The sequence below is a fragment of the Jaculus jaculus genome, chromosome 1, assembly GCF_020740685.1.
Source record: "Jaculus jaculus isolate mJacJac1 chromosome 1, mJacJac1.mat.Y.cur, whole genome shotgun sequence".
Classification (NCBI taxonomy): Eukaryota; Metazoa; Chordata; class Mammalia; order Rodentia; family Dipodidae; genus Jaculus; species Jaculus jaculus.
Window position 1 is genome coordinate 42,354,664 of NC_059102.1, and position 14,129 is coordinate 42,368,792.

A 14,129-nucleotide genomic window follows, 5' to 3' on the forward strand; every position below is an offset into this window, starting at 1 on the left:
TCCAGCCCAGTACTCTTATTTCTTATGGATCTGAGCGAGGAGGATCACAGGAACTTGCTGGGTCAGCCAGTCTAACAACAACAACAACAAAAGTGAAAGCTCCAGATTAGTGAGAGACTCTGTCTGAAGGAAAGAAGACAGCAGGAAGAGAGAGAAGCGGATACTAAGCACCCTTCTCTGGCCTCTGCCCTTGGGTGCTCCAGGTGCACATCTACACACATGCATGCATTTGTACACCACACATCAACACTTCATCAGCGTTCCACTAACTTGGATATTACTAGAATTCAACTGTACCTGAAGTTTACCTCTGATTTTACTTTGAACATAAAAGTTGTCTCCAAGGTTTGTGGTATGAGTAGCCCTGAAGGCAGGAAGGCAGCTATTTGATACAAGGAATAGAAAGGACAGGCTTCAAGAACTTTGCACAGTGGTCACACAAAAACATATGTGGGTAGTTACAAAGGGTTTCATGGTTTTTATCTTGCTATATAGTTCTGCCTAGCCTCAAACTCATGGCAATCCTCCTGCTTCAGTCCCCTGAGTGTTAGGAGTACAGCTGTGGGCCATAATACCCAACTTTTACAAAAGGTTCTTATATGTTCATTCATGCCCACATGCCCTCGTCCCTGGCATGATAAACCTGCCTTTTGAGAGTTAGGCTGGATGTGGGTTTGGCCAGCTGTCCCAACAAGCATCTGCCTGTGCTTTTCTTAGCTTCTGTTTTCTAGAGTGGTGTCCGAAATTAGAATAAAGTTGAATTTTAAGTACTTGCCATTTCATTCTTCTAATCCCTATCTCAGAACCATTAGGTAGGAGTCATTATCCCCATTTATAGATGCAGAAATGGAGACTCAGATATGTTAACCTGTGTGCAGGCTGTAGTACACGGTCGTTGCTGTGCTCTGCTGTCCTATAAGAAGCAAGTGTGCGAATGAACCCTCGAGTGCATATGCACTCAATGACAGCCTACTGCTCTGATTCTAATGTTAGGTGAATTAGTCATCCAGAGACTGGAACGCGGCTGACCCATCCCAGCAGGCAAGCACAGTCTCAGCCCCTTGAGCACTGAGAGCAGGAGGATTTTTAGGGGAAAAGAGCAAAGCAGCAGACCATGGTCACTTTGCTGAAGAAGTAATATTGAGCATCTGTGACTTGCTCCTTGCAGCCACAGAATGACCAACTCCAGCCTCTGGGCTTCACTGAGCAGGAGTCCTGGGCATTAGTGAGGCATCCCGGCTCCCACTCAACTCTTTCCTGGGTGTCAAGTGGTATTTGTGGCAGGAAGGGCTGGAAAAAGGAAGAGACAGTTGGCTATAAACCAAGAAGTCTGCCACAGCCTTGTGACTAATGTGCTTCTAGGTCCAGGGTGTGGAGTCTGTGGAATTACAGGGGAGGTCTGCACACAACCAGGCCTGCGCACCCAGAGGAGGACCCATGCCTTCTTCTCAATGGATAGGAAGAAAAGCCTCAGGATTCTCTCTGACATTCCTGGTCTGGAATGAGGAGGGACGCTCATGGGAGGAGGATGCAGATATTGGTGGAGTTCTGCTGACTGCAAAGATTTCTCAGTAATAATTGCTTCTCTATATGTGCTTCTCAGCTGAGACCCTTTGTGAACATGATGAGTGGTTTCACAATGCCACAGGTCCCACTGCTCTTGGGTCCTGCTTTGCCAGCCGCCTTCCCCCAGCTCCCATTCGGAAGCTGTGATCTAGACCATGGGAATAAGCGTTACCTAAAGAAAAAGACTTGGCTGGGGAGGTGGCTTAGTGGTTAAGACATTTGCCTACAAGGCCAAAGGACCCAAGTTTGATTCCTCAGGACCCACGTTAAGTCAGATGCACAAAGTGGTGCATGCGTCTGGAGTTCATTTGCAGTGGCTGGAGGCCTTGGCCTGCCCATTCTTTCTCTGTCTCACTCTCTCACTCTCTGCTTTCCTCTCTTTTCAATAAATAAAAGACAGACTCTAAGCCCTGGGCATCTGCAAGTAGCCTGGTGATGATGGTGATCATGATGCGGGGGTTCTGGGAGGCACCTTCTAAGGAATACTTTGGAAGAGAATCAGTAGTGCAAGTGGGATGTTAACTTAGCAAGGGATTCCTGGCCTTTCATCTGCTGCCTGTGTTAAGTTAAAGAGGAAACTGCTCAATGACACTAGTTCAAAAACAGAAAGGAGGACTGCCTAGGACCATAAGTAGATGGGCCAATGTAGACAGATTCTGCAGTGAAGAAAAGAGATGGCGCTCAACGCCCCACATAGCCCTTCCTAGTGGGAACTTATGGCCAAGGATCAGGGTGGAATCAGTGGATGGACAACTCCCAGTAGATAATGTCAGGGATAAGGGGATTCTGGCTAAAACAATCTAGCAGAATTCTTGTTGAAGGGAGGCCAGATGATCAAGCTGCATCACCGTTCTTCGGAAATGGTGGGAAACAAGGATTCTGATCTGGTATCAAAGATGATCAATGAGCTGGGTGTGGTGGCACATGCCTTTAATTCCAGCACTTAGGAGGCAGAGGTAGAAGGATCACTGTGAGTTTGAGGCCATCCTGAGACTACATGGTAAATTCCAGGTCAGAATGGGCTAGAACAGAGACCATATCTTGAAAAAGAAAAAAAAAAAAAAGAGAAAAAGATAACCAATGAGATACCTAGGGTGGAGGCCTTGTTAAACTCACCAGAATTCTTTGTTAGATCTGAACTTTAGAAGGAAGTACATAATCTGTCTGGGAGAAGGTTCCAGAGGCTGACTTGAGTTTAGCCAGGCCCAGAGTCTTTGCTGCCCCTGCCTCTCTTGCCAGTCTGGTCCACAGTAAAGTGTGTACTTGCAGGCTCAGGACCAGCGAGAAGTTTTAGGGACACTGGCCGGGCAGAGAGCAGAGTGGGGCACTGAGAGGGGTCACCCAGACCTGCCTAGATGATAAACTCAGTCAGCAGTGAGCCCTGTGCTTCAAAGATGGGACTTCGCGGTCCCTTTTGGTCCTCCAAAGGGGATCAGGGAACATCTTGGAAACACTTTTTTTTTTAAATGTATTTTTGTTCATTTTTTATTTATTTATTTGAGAGAGACAGACACAGAGAGAAAGACAGATAGAGGGAGAGAGAGAGAATGGGCGCGCCAGGGCTTCCAGCCTCTGCAAACGAACTCCAGACGCGTGTGCCCCCTTGTGCATCTGGCTAACGTGGGACCTGGGGAACTGAGCCTCGAACCAGGGTCCTTAGGCTTCATAGGCAAGCGCTTAACCGCTAAGCCATCTCTCCAGCCCTGGAAACACTTTTTGTTGTAGTTGTTCACTGCCTAATTGTAGACTGTAATCTCCCCACCTCCCAAGAATGACAAGTTACTGTAGTTCGGCAGTCCCTAGAGGCAGAAGAAGTGAGCATGGGATTTCTTTTCCAGCCTCCAACAGATTGTTCCTTTCCTTCATGAAGGAATTTCCAGCAAACCCTTCTTCAGTGATCTGTGTGGGCTGTGTCCCAGCTGCTCAGAGGCATGGCTTGGTATACGAGAGAGCTCCCCACTTAGGATCTCTGCCTGCAGAGCCCTTACTCACCGCAGAGGCATGCGGCTATTATGGGCTCCAGTGCTGTGGGGAGAATATTTCCATTCCTCTTTTTCAAACAAACCATACTGCTTTAAGAGGACCAACCAACATTTACATAACGAAGTTGACCAGCTTACCATTAACTCTGTGATTCCCCTACTGATGACCTCTGGCTGTCAGATTGTGTAGAATTAGTTCCATGTCACATGTGAAGGGCGAACTCAAAACTACATGGCACTGAAGGGGAACAACTGGGTTTCTTCAGCTGAAGACGCCTCTGTAGCTTGTTAATTCCACAAGAGCCAGAGTGCCAAAGGCCCTTCAATTCTTCCACAATAATTTCCTCTTGAGGCTGTGGCTCGTCTATTTTGGGTTGGTCTTCTATGGGACACTCTCAGGTTTTCATGAACTACAAGGCAAAGCTCCCTCATTAATGTCACATGATATCATTTTGGCTTATTTATAGCATTAGTAATAGGAAAGAAAAGAGGCTCTTGGTTCAGTGTTCCCTCCTTTAAAGGAAATCGGCTTATGGTCAGACTGAGCTGTTCTGTCCCCTGTGTAGGAGGCCAAGTCATCATTGCACACATTCCCATGGCATTCTGTATCCAGGCAACATCCCTGAAAACAGGCCAACCCAAGCTTGCCTGGGGAGTCAATGCAGGGGTCCAGCTGACCACGGCAATGTTTTCTTCAGTTCAGCCAGAGGTCTCAGAAATCACTGTTAGCATTTTTGCTCAACTAGTCATAAAAATATCATTGGGATTAGTCCTTGCAGCCTCTCATCAAAACACACTATCTTTATTTCAGAAAACAAATATCAAGTTTTCTTTGACATGTCCCCTGCCCTCACCTACAAATGCATCTGAATTTTATGATGAGAAAGCATTCTCAGAAACTGTGACTAACGGTGTCTAAAAGAAAGAATTGAGGTTAGACTTTAATATGTGGCTGCTTTTACTTTTCTAAATCCCTGATCTGTTACTACCCTCTGTTGGGGAAGGAAAACCAGCAGATATGCCTGAGTCAGAGCTGTGATTAAGGAACCATTCATAAAAGGTCAGGTGATGGGCTGTGTGTTTTAGGTAAGCCTGTTCTCTCCAGAGATGGACTGTGTATTTTAGGCAAGTCTGTTCGTTTCGTTGATGGGCTGTGTGTTTTAGGTAAGCCTGTTCCCTCCAATGATGGGCTGTGTGTTTTAGGTAAGCCTGTTCCCTCCAATGATGGGCTGTGTGTTTTAGGTAAGCCTGTTCCCTCCAGTGATGGGCTGTGTGTTTTAGGTAAGCCTGTTCCCTCCAATGATGGGCTGTGTGTTTTAGGTAAACCTGTTCCCTCCAGTGATGGGCTGTGTGTTTTAGGTAAACCTGTTCCCTCCAATGATGGGCTGTGTGTTTTAGGCAAGCCTGTTCCCTCCAGTTAGCCACAGCCTCACCATTCCCTGTGGTACTATGTAACCATCACTGCATCCCACATTTCTATTATTGGTCTTACACCCTATGTGAATTCATTTTGGTTTATAACATTAGGCCACTCCCATTTAAGGCAGAGAACCCTGCCTTTCATTCTGGGTGCTTCAACCCAATTGTAGGAGATCCTCCCTCCAAAATTCAAAAGCAAAACTCTAAGGGAAAAGATATTTAATATACAATCATTTCCTATGTAGGAAATATCACATATATAATCCCAGTATCTGACTTTAAGGGCTGAAAGACATTGCATCAATTTCATTCACTTTCCAATAATGTGGTAACTCAAAGAGTCAAGGGACTTAGACAAGACCTTCAAGAAAGCTGGGTACCAAGTTAGGGATAGAACAGGGATCATTCTTAACTTGGGCTGATCTTGCCTTTCAGGGGACCTAGGGGCATGGGTGAAATGTATTCATGATCACAAGTGGGTGCTTCTATGGTGCGTAGAGGCCAGGGGTGCTGGCGAAGATCAGACAGTACACCAGGCAGATCCTGTCAACAGAAAATTAGTAAGTTCAAAATGTCAGTAGTGCTGAGATGGAATATGCTGGTCCTGCCCCAGGCCAGGCCACTTTCTGCTGCCATGAGGTCAGGGATCCGTACTCTGCTTGTTCTAAGATTTACTTACTGCTGACATAGGCTCAGGTCATTCTGGCTTTAGCAATAGCAAAGCACTACATGTCCCAGTGGTATTATTATCTTAGTCATAGAACTAAGCTATAAATTACAGAACTGGGAGGAATAAAGTTGTTTGCTTTCCCATCTTACACAGCAAGTTTCTCATTTAGACATGGAACACAAGCCAGATGATGACTCACCGTTTTCTTTTGAGACTGGGCTATGTAGCCCCATACAGGCTTGGCACTCGATATACAGCCCAGATGTCCTTGAACTGGTGATCCTCCCAGGTATCTTTTAATATTTATTTATTTATTTGACAGAGAAAGAGAGAGAGGGGGAGAGAGAGAGAGAGAGAGAAGGTGTGCCAGGACCTCCAGCCACTGCAAACAAACTCCAGACATATGCGCCCCCTTGTGCATCTGGCTAACGTGGGTCCTGGGGAATTGAACCTGGGTCCTTTGGCTTTGCAGGCAAGCATCTTAACTGCTAAGCCATCCCTCCAGCCCCCAGGTAACTTTTTAAAAGAATGTATATATACAAACACATACTCACACACTTCCTGTCTCAAGTGTGAGAGAGAGAGAGAGAGAAAGTAAGAAAAAAAGAAAAAAAGAAAGAAAGAAAAGAAGCGTGTTTGAGTATGTATGGGTACACCAGGGTCTCTTGAAAGTGCAAAAGAACTCCAGATGCATGTACCTCTTTGTACATATGGCTTTATGTGGGTCCTAGGGAATAAAACCTGAACTGGCAGGCTTTGAAGCAAATAATCTTAATCACTGAGCCACTCCCCAGCCCTGTTTTGCTCTTCTTAAAAGCTTAACCAGCCCACCCATGGCTGACTGCATTATTTTAGGAAAACATAAGACATAAACTGCTTAAACATGAAAGAGACCTTAGGCCTTAGCACTTTCATCTTGCTAAAGGGTCACTTTTTTTCTCTTATGGTGAATATATATATATATTATATATATATATATTAGTTTAAATGTATGCTCCCCAATAGACTTAAGTGTTTTATTAAAGGATGGATTTCCAGCTGCCTGGCTGGAAGAGATATCATTGGGAGTGAATCTGACTTCTAGCCCAAAAGCATGCAGAGAAGTCGGAGCTCTGCCTGGGTCCCTGTTTTTTTGCTACTGGTTTTATGCTTGCTTGCGGTGCTATATGGTTGTGTCTTTCTGCTTGCATTTATGAATGGGAGCCACCTTCTTCTGCTGTTGGTGGAACTTCCCCTTGGAACGGTAAGCTGAAATAAACCCTGCCTCCTATAAACTGTCTGGTCTAGATGTCCATGCCAGCAATGTGATGCTTACTATAACTATATATGTAATATATATATATATATATATACATATATACACATACACACACACATACATACATATATACATATATATATACATATGTATGTTTTATATATATTTATGCATACTTACACACATATATACAGGGTTTCACACACATATATACCTATATATATGTGTATATATATCCTGAGTCAATAGATATATATCTCTACATATACATATATTAAGATAGGGTCAGTTTTTGTCTGCTGGTGGTATATATATCACATATTTTATATATGTACTCTGTCTCTCTTGATATATGTCTATATACATATATATAGTATATATAGATATAGGTTAGATATAGATGGAGAGTGAGAGGGACTCATGTAGCTAAGGTTGGCCTCAAGCTTATTATATAGTCAAGGACAGCCTTGAACTGGTGATCTTCCTATGTCTACCTCCCAAATGCTGGGATTATAGGTGTGCTGTACCATGCCTGGATTTGATGTAATGCTGGGTATCAAACCCAGGATTTCATGCATACTAGGCAAGTGCTCTACCAGCTGAGCTATATTCCCAGTCCCATAAGTTTTTGAATTTTATTATTTTAACATATTAATATTCATGAATATACCATATAAAGTTCCCACAACTTCTTTCAGCATTGACGAGTAGATCTAAGTTCACTCTTATCCCTCTGGAGGCAAAATTTGCCCCTCCCCCAGCTTTGGACTCTGCTGTTATCAGAGGAGCTGGAAGCCCACCTGGCTGCTGAGTGCTGTGTACAGTGCTCTGTGCCAGACAGTGCTCCTCCCGTGAGCAAATAAGTCTGTATTATCAGGAAAACTGGGTATAATAGGGCAAGGTAGTAGTTTTCTGGTCTTGTGCAATATAATCTTTTATTCTCAGAAAGCAAAGTCACTTAATACTGCAGAGTCACTGGTGTGTGGGGCTGAGCTACAGACCTCGGAACTCCGTGTAGTCCTGAGGTCTGAGGATTTGCATACACATCCGTCACTTCGAAAAATAATGTGTTCACTACTTCCTGATTTGTGTGTGTGTGTGTGTGTGTGGTTTTAGGGATTAAACTCAGGCCTTGTGCATACTAGGCAAAAGTTCTACACCACTTCCCCTTCCTGATTTTTAAAGTGTTTATAGTGTTACATACAACTACAATTTTCTCTACCCTGTGTCATTCTAGTTGGAGCAAGGGGCTCACTATATAGTCTACTTTAGTCTAGCACCCTTCATCTCCCTGCCCTGAGTCCCAAGTGCTTAGGCTGCAGGTTTGTACTACCATGGCCAGCTCATCCTGACTTTTTCTGATATAATCTTTTCTGCCAAGTATTTTGGTACATTCCAGTAATCCAAATACTCAGGAGGCAAAGGTTGGAAGATCATGAGTTTGAGGCCAGGCTCAGCTCCGTAGCTCAAGTCCAACTTGTGCTACCTAGTGAAAGCCGGTCTCCACGAAACAATACGGAATAATGAATGCCTTTATGCATTGGCATGTAGCTCAATGGTAGAGTGCTTGGTAAGAACGTACACGGCTTTGAGTTCCATTTCCAGCACCACAAAGAACAAGAACAACAAAACAAAACAAAACACACACACACCCGCTCTTCTACCAGTGTAAGGGCTTTCTATTTTCATGCTGATGGTTTTCTGTCTTCACATCTTTTCCTTATTAATATGAGTCACTGTGAGCACAGGCAAGATGTAGCACTAAGAGCCTCTTGCTGGCTCTCTTTTCCCTTTGCAGCGGGCATCCTGGGACACAAGAACACCCTGGGGGGCTGCCTTTCTGATTGAGCTTCACAAAAGGAACTTGGTCCCATTATTTCTGTCCCTATTTCAGGTTACTTCCTCCAAGTGAGAGATTATTTCCCATGAGTTACTTTTTGTTTTCACATGTTTATGTTGACACAGAGAGAAAAAAAAAATTAAGTGGGAAAAGGTCAATTTGGGGTAACATTTTCACAATGGGTAAAATTTTCTGGGTCCTTTTAAGTCCCAATGGCAGAGGATGGCCTTCGTCTCTCAGTGAGGGTCACCCTGCATCTCTCTCTTCCTGGGCTCTGCACAGCACTTTGTCCTTCCTTTATTTCCATCTAGCTCATTCATGAGTGCTGGGATCTCATTGGTGTTAAAGTTTGACTCTTAAGTGACTTCTTGTCATGGAGAAGTGACAGATGAGGTGACTTTAATGAGACCAGATGCACATGAAGGTCCACGCATGTATGCCTCCCACTCAGGCTGTTTGCACTTCCTTATTTCCCTGCAGATTAATTGGCACAGCAACTGTTGCGCTGAAGGACCTGACTGGGGACCAGAGCAGATCACTGCCCTACAAACAGATCTCCCTGCTGAATGAAAGAGGACAAGACACCGGGGTGAGCCTTGTCGCTCTTGTCAAAGGCAGTTAGGTGGTTAAGCAAAAGGCCATTCAGGAAAGAGCTTTGCTTGACAATCATCTCACTATACAAACAACAGAAGGCTGGTTTTGCACTAAATGGATACATTTGCCAATGATATAAAGTCTTGATTATTATTATTATTATTTTCCGAAGTAGGGTCTCACTCTAGCTCAGGCTGACCTGGAATTCACTCTGTAGTCTCAGGGTGGCCTTGAACTCACCATGATCCTCCTACCTCTGCCTCCAGAGTGCTGGGATTAAGGGCATGCACCACCACGCCCGGCTTGATGTGGTTTTTCTATGACCGAGCTCTGTGGAGGAAGCAGGGGTCCCTGGCATAGCTCTGTGCTCATCCGCACGGCATTGACATTTTAGCTGAATGTGTCACACACTCCTTATTTTGTCTGTGTCCCAGCTGCTCTAGACAAACAAGGCAGCTCATGAAACTTGCCTTGCAGTATGAATGTTTGTATCATATCTTTATTATTGCATTGGCAACTGAGTAGCTACTGATGTAAGTCCAGAATTCAAATATGCTTAAAAGCAATCAACTTAAACATCTCTGGTCCAGATCACATATGAGTACTAACAAATGCTTATGAAGCCCATGACTCCTAGCTCCTTTATTTTCCAATCAACTTATTTTGCATGTGATCCTGGGTTAAAGGGGAAAATCTTGTACTAAAAGAGGGCATCTCTGGCAAGAGCACAGGTGAGGATTCTCAACACCTGTGAGAGAAAGCTGGTGTCGTGCCGTGGTCTCTAAGACTAGAAGTTGGCTAGGGGTCGGTGTTCGGATCATAAACATAAATTCAAATGTCCTCTAGCATCTGTCTCCCCAACCCTGGCTGAGAGAACTGATACCAAGGGAGGTGGTATGCTAGAAACGTTTCTGTTGGCTGCTCTTTATAAAGCATAGATAAGAGCATGCATTCCACCCTAAAACAGCTGTCATGATTGGGTGGGATGTCCTTGGTCTTTGGATAGTTTCCATAGATGCTGCTCTTCTTGTTAAGGAACTGTGGATGGGCCCATTAATTAGCTAACCTGTTCAGGGTCTCCCACACCAGTCATTCTAAACCAGTCACCAAATGTGCTGATCCATGAGGAAATCATTGATGAGCAAGGACAAGGAAAAATAGAGGCAATCCAGATGCATGTTTGTGTGTCCACGAGAGGCATTAGCTGTAGCAAAAATGGCAAAGGAAGTATAGGATGCCTAGTAGATTTGAATGTCAAATAATGGATCACTTTTAGTAAGTATATTCCAAGCATTAGGACATCATGCCCTGCTGACCTACTGAGTGGGAATCCTTTGTTTACATGACTCCTTTTAGTCTGAAGCTTGACTTCCCCACTCTCTGTACTAAAATGCTTTTCTGTCATGAGATGATTATGATAGTTGGTGGAAATTGTGGGCAAATAAAAATTAATAGCCCTCCCAGTGGCCGACCACTTACTTAGCAAATGAGAAGCCCTGTATTCCATCTCCAGCATTGTAAAAACAAACAAATAAATAAGAAGAAAGAAAGAAAGAAGGAAGGAAAGAAAGAAAGAAAGAAAAGTAAAGAAAGAGAGTAGCTACTTTGTTGATTTTTCCCTAGCAATTTTTTTAAATCATGTAGGTTAGTAAAATATTAAAGTGTAAGAAGGCTGGAAAGATTGCTCAGTGGTTGGGACACTTGCCTGCAGTGCCAAAAGACCCAGGTTTGATTCCCCAGGACCCACATAAGCCAGATGCACAAGGTGGTGCATGCACCTGGAGTTCATTTGTAGAGGTTAGAGGCCCTGGTACACCCATACTCTCTATATCTGATTCAGTTTTTCTCTCTCTCTCTCAAATAAATAATTTTTTTAAATCAAAGAAATTGTATCCTAAACTAATGCCCTATGTGAGATATTTAGGATTTAAAAAAAATTTTTTGTTCATTTTTTTTCTTTATTTGAGAACAGACAGAGAAAGAGGCAGATAGAGAGAGAGAGAGAGAATGGGCACCCCAGGGCTTCCAGCTACTGCAGATGAACTCCAGATGCATGCGCCCCCTTGTGCATCTGGCTAACATGGGTCCTGGGGAATTGACCCTCAAACTGGGGTCCTTAGGCTTCACAGGCAAGCCCTTAACTGCTAAGTTATCTCTCTAGCCCTATTTAGGATTTTATAAGCAGGAACAGTTTATCTCCTAAAAGGAACTAATATGCAGATTCTTCCTTTCTTATAATGAAAATTGCACAATACCTTTGTTTCCTTTTCTGTTTGGCTCCGAGGTGTCTTGGGATCACTGCTATTGCAAGAGGGGTGACAATTGTGTGGAACTATGATTTGTGCATGTGTTTCCTCTTTTAATCAGTCGGTTTCCCTTTTATTACTGCCGTATAAGCCAAACATTTTTGTTAGTCACTTAACATTCCTTATTAGAGAGAAATATAAAAGTAACTCTCAGTAGTTAATAATCATTTAAGTCAATGAGCAACAAGTGAATTAATCGTTTTGAATGACTACCATTTGATTGTAATTGTGAGCAGAGGCCATCTCTACTATAGGACAGAAGCAAGCCACAAGTTCCCACTTGCTTGTCACAGCTTTACTCCAGTTAGTGAGTTGCCCTTGGCAACCTGTGACAGGCAGCTACCCTTCCTGAGAGCCTTGACTCACCTGTGGGAAAAATAAATAGTCCAGCCTGCCATCACCCCTTCCTCTTCCTAGTCTCTTTCCTGTGCCACCCACCTTTCTAGAACTCTTTCTCCACTGGCTGTCTGCATAGAGTCTGTAACACTCATTTGCCCTGTACTGATTCTCTTTGCCATGAATTCTTTCTCCTCAGGCCACCATTGACTTGGTGATCGGCTATGACCCACCTTTAGCTCAACATCCAAATGACCTGAGTGGGACCAGTGGGCCAGGCATGGGAGGTAAGCTTACCCTCCAGAATGCTCAGCTGACCTTAAAAGAACTCTTCCCCAAGGAAAATCTTTGAACACACGTGAAGAGAGTCTCCAAAGAGAGCCACCATCCTGTCACAGTGTCATAGCTCCCTGTCCACCAGACTGTAATTGTTTATGAAATGTGCTCCTGGTAGAGGAGGTCATGAACAGTTCTTAACTGACCAAGCTCACAGCGAGCCTTCCCGTGCACAGACTCCACAGCAATGTCCCAACCATGGTGTCGCTTCAGCTATGTGATTTTCCCATACAATGTCCTAGGTTGTGAGGTCCACAGAGCAGCTCCTCGGCTCTCTTCCTCTCATCTTCTCAGCTCCTAAAGGTGTGATCTGAGCCACCAGGTTCATGGCCATGACCTTGGACTGGGGCCCCTTTCTTTCTCTTGTCCCTGGTCCTCAAACAGCCCTTCAGTCCTCTAACCAATTGCTTCCTTCAGCCTCAGGTATTTCTTCTCCTTCTGTGTCTCTGATGTGGGTTGTCCATCATTTTGTTATCAGGTATCAACTCTAGATGGTGGTGGGATGGGGATGGGAGAGGGCTTTAAGCCTCAGGTGGAGAGAGGGTCTTTCATGAAACTGTTTGACTTCCCCTTGACAATTTCCCAATTGTACTGCTGGAAATAGTATTTGTCCCAGTGGAGCAGAAAGTTTTTAAGAATAAGCTGTTCATTAAGCAATTCAGAAGGTAGGGTGGATTCTGTCTTATACTGACCCGTATGAGCCTGGGCCATTCTGTGCCCCAAGCATGATTTTCTCAGAACAAATTCTTGCTTCCTTAGAAATGAGCAACCCTTCACTGAGGAAAATCCTTGCTTCCCAAGCCTCCCTTTATCCGAAGCTCTCTTCCTCACCATTGGGCACGATGCCAACTCTGAAAGCTCAGTGTCCTAGCAGTACTGTGGACTAGGGGGGTCCAGCCTGGGTCCGAGGGTTGACTCCCTGCAGGCCCACTAACAAACACTTTGCAAGTGCCCCCAAGGTCTTCCTCAGGGATTCTCAGGATTCCTGGTATGGCTGGATGGGTGTGGAGACGAAGGACTTAGAGTCCTTATATTTGCGTTTTAAAGAATGTTTTAGAGCACTGGCCTGCAAAGAGCTGGCTTTGTCTGGGGACAATTTCAATGCATGATGACAAAGTGAAATTCTTGACTTACAACAAATAAACAGGGTTCTTTGATCTGGAAGTACTCTTTGTTCTGTAAGAGATTATTCACCAAGGCTGGGCCAGGGGAGACATCCAGGACGTTGGCTTCATATTCAAGCCAAAAGGAACTTTTCTTTAAGGACCAATAACAACTCTAAGCTAATGAAAACATAGAAGGAAAGAATGGAGGGAAAGAAGGAGGGAGTGAGGAAGAGAAGAAAGAAGGAAAGGAAGGGGAGAAGAGATCATTTGTGGGATGATAAAAACAACAAGCATAAAAGAGAAATAAAATAAGATATTTATCTTGTTGTTGCACCCCTTAAAGGCATATACAGAACACCTGACTCAGAACTTATTAGTATCTCCGATTGACTCTTAAAATCTCATTGTTTCATTAAAAGTCTGCTTCCTTTAACCTAGATATTTTCAAATGTTTGAAATTTTAGCCCATTTCTTTCTTTGAATACAAAAGAAACATATGCTTATTAGCTGTTCCCACATAAACCACAACCCCATGGCGAATACTTGCAACCCCACTGAGGAGCATCCCCAGTGGGATGGGGGCAGTGACAAGAGAAAGCAGAGCACTAACACATGATGTATCCATATGAAGTATGTTGTTAATAATAAGAATAATAAACACAAAAATGTAAGCATTACAGAGAATACATCATAAGATACATAAAGTGACAATCTCT

General features: G+C 43.9%; 1 protein-coding gene across 5 annotated transcripts in view; it reads left to right on the forward strand.

Moving 5' to 3' along the window:
- Positions 1-14,129, forward strand: part of Myof (myoferlin) — a 169,608-nt gene that overhangs the window by 33,869 nt on the left and 121,610 nt on the right. For all 5 annotated transcript variants that reach the window (XM_045147019.1, XM_045147038.1, XM_045147046.1 and 2 more), the window contains exons 5-6: positions 9,216-9,324; positions 12,171-12,258. In XM_045147019.1, the coding sequence (XP_045002954.1) occupies positions 9,216-9,324; positions 12,171-12,258 (197 nt within the window). The remainder of the gene's footprint in view (positions 1-9,215; positions 9,325-12,170; positions 12,259-14,129) is intronic.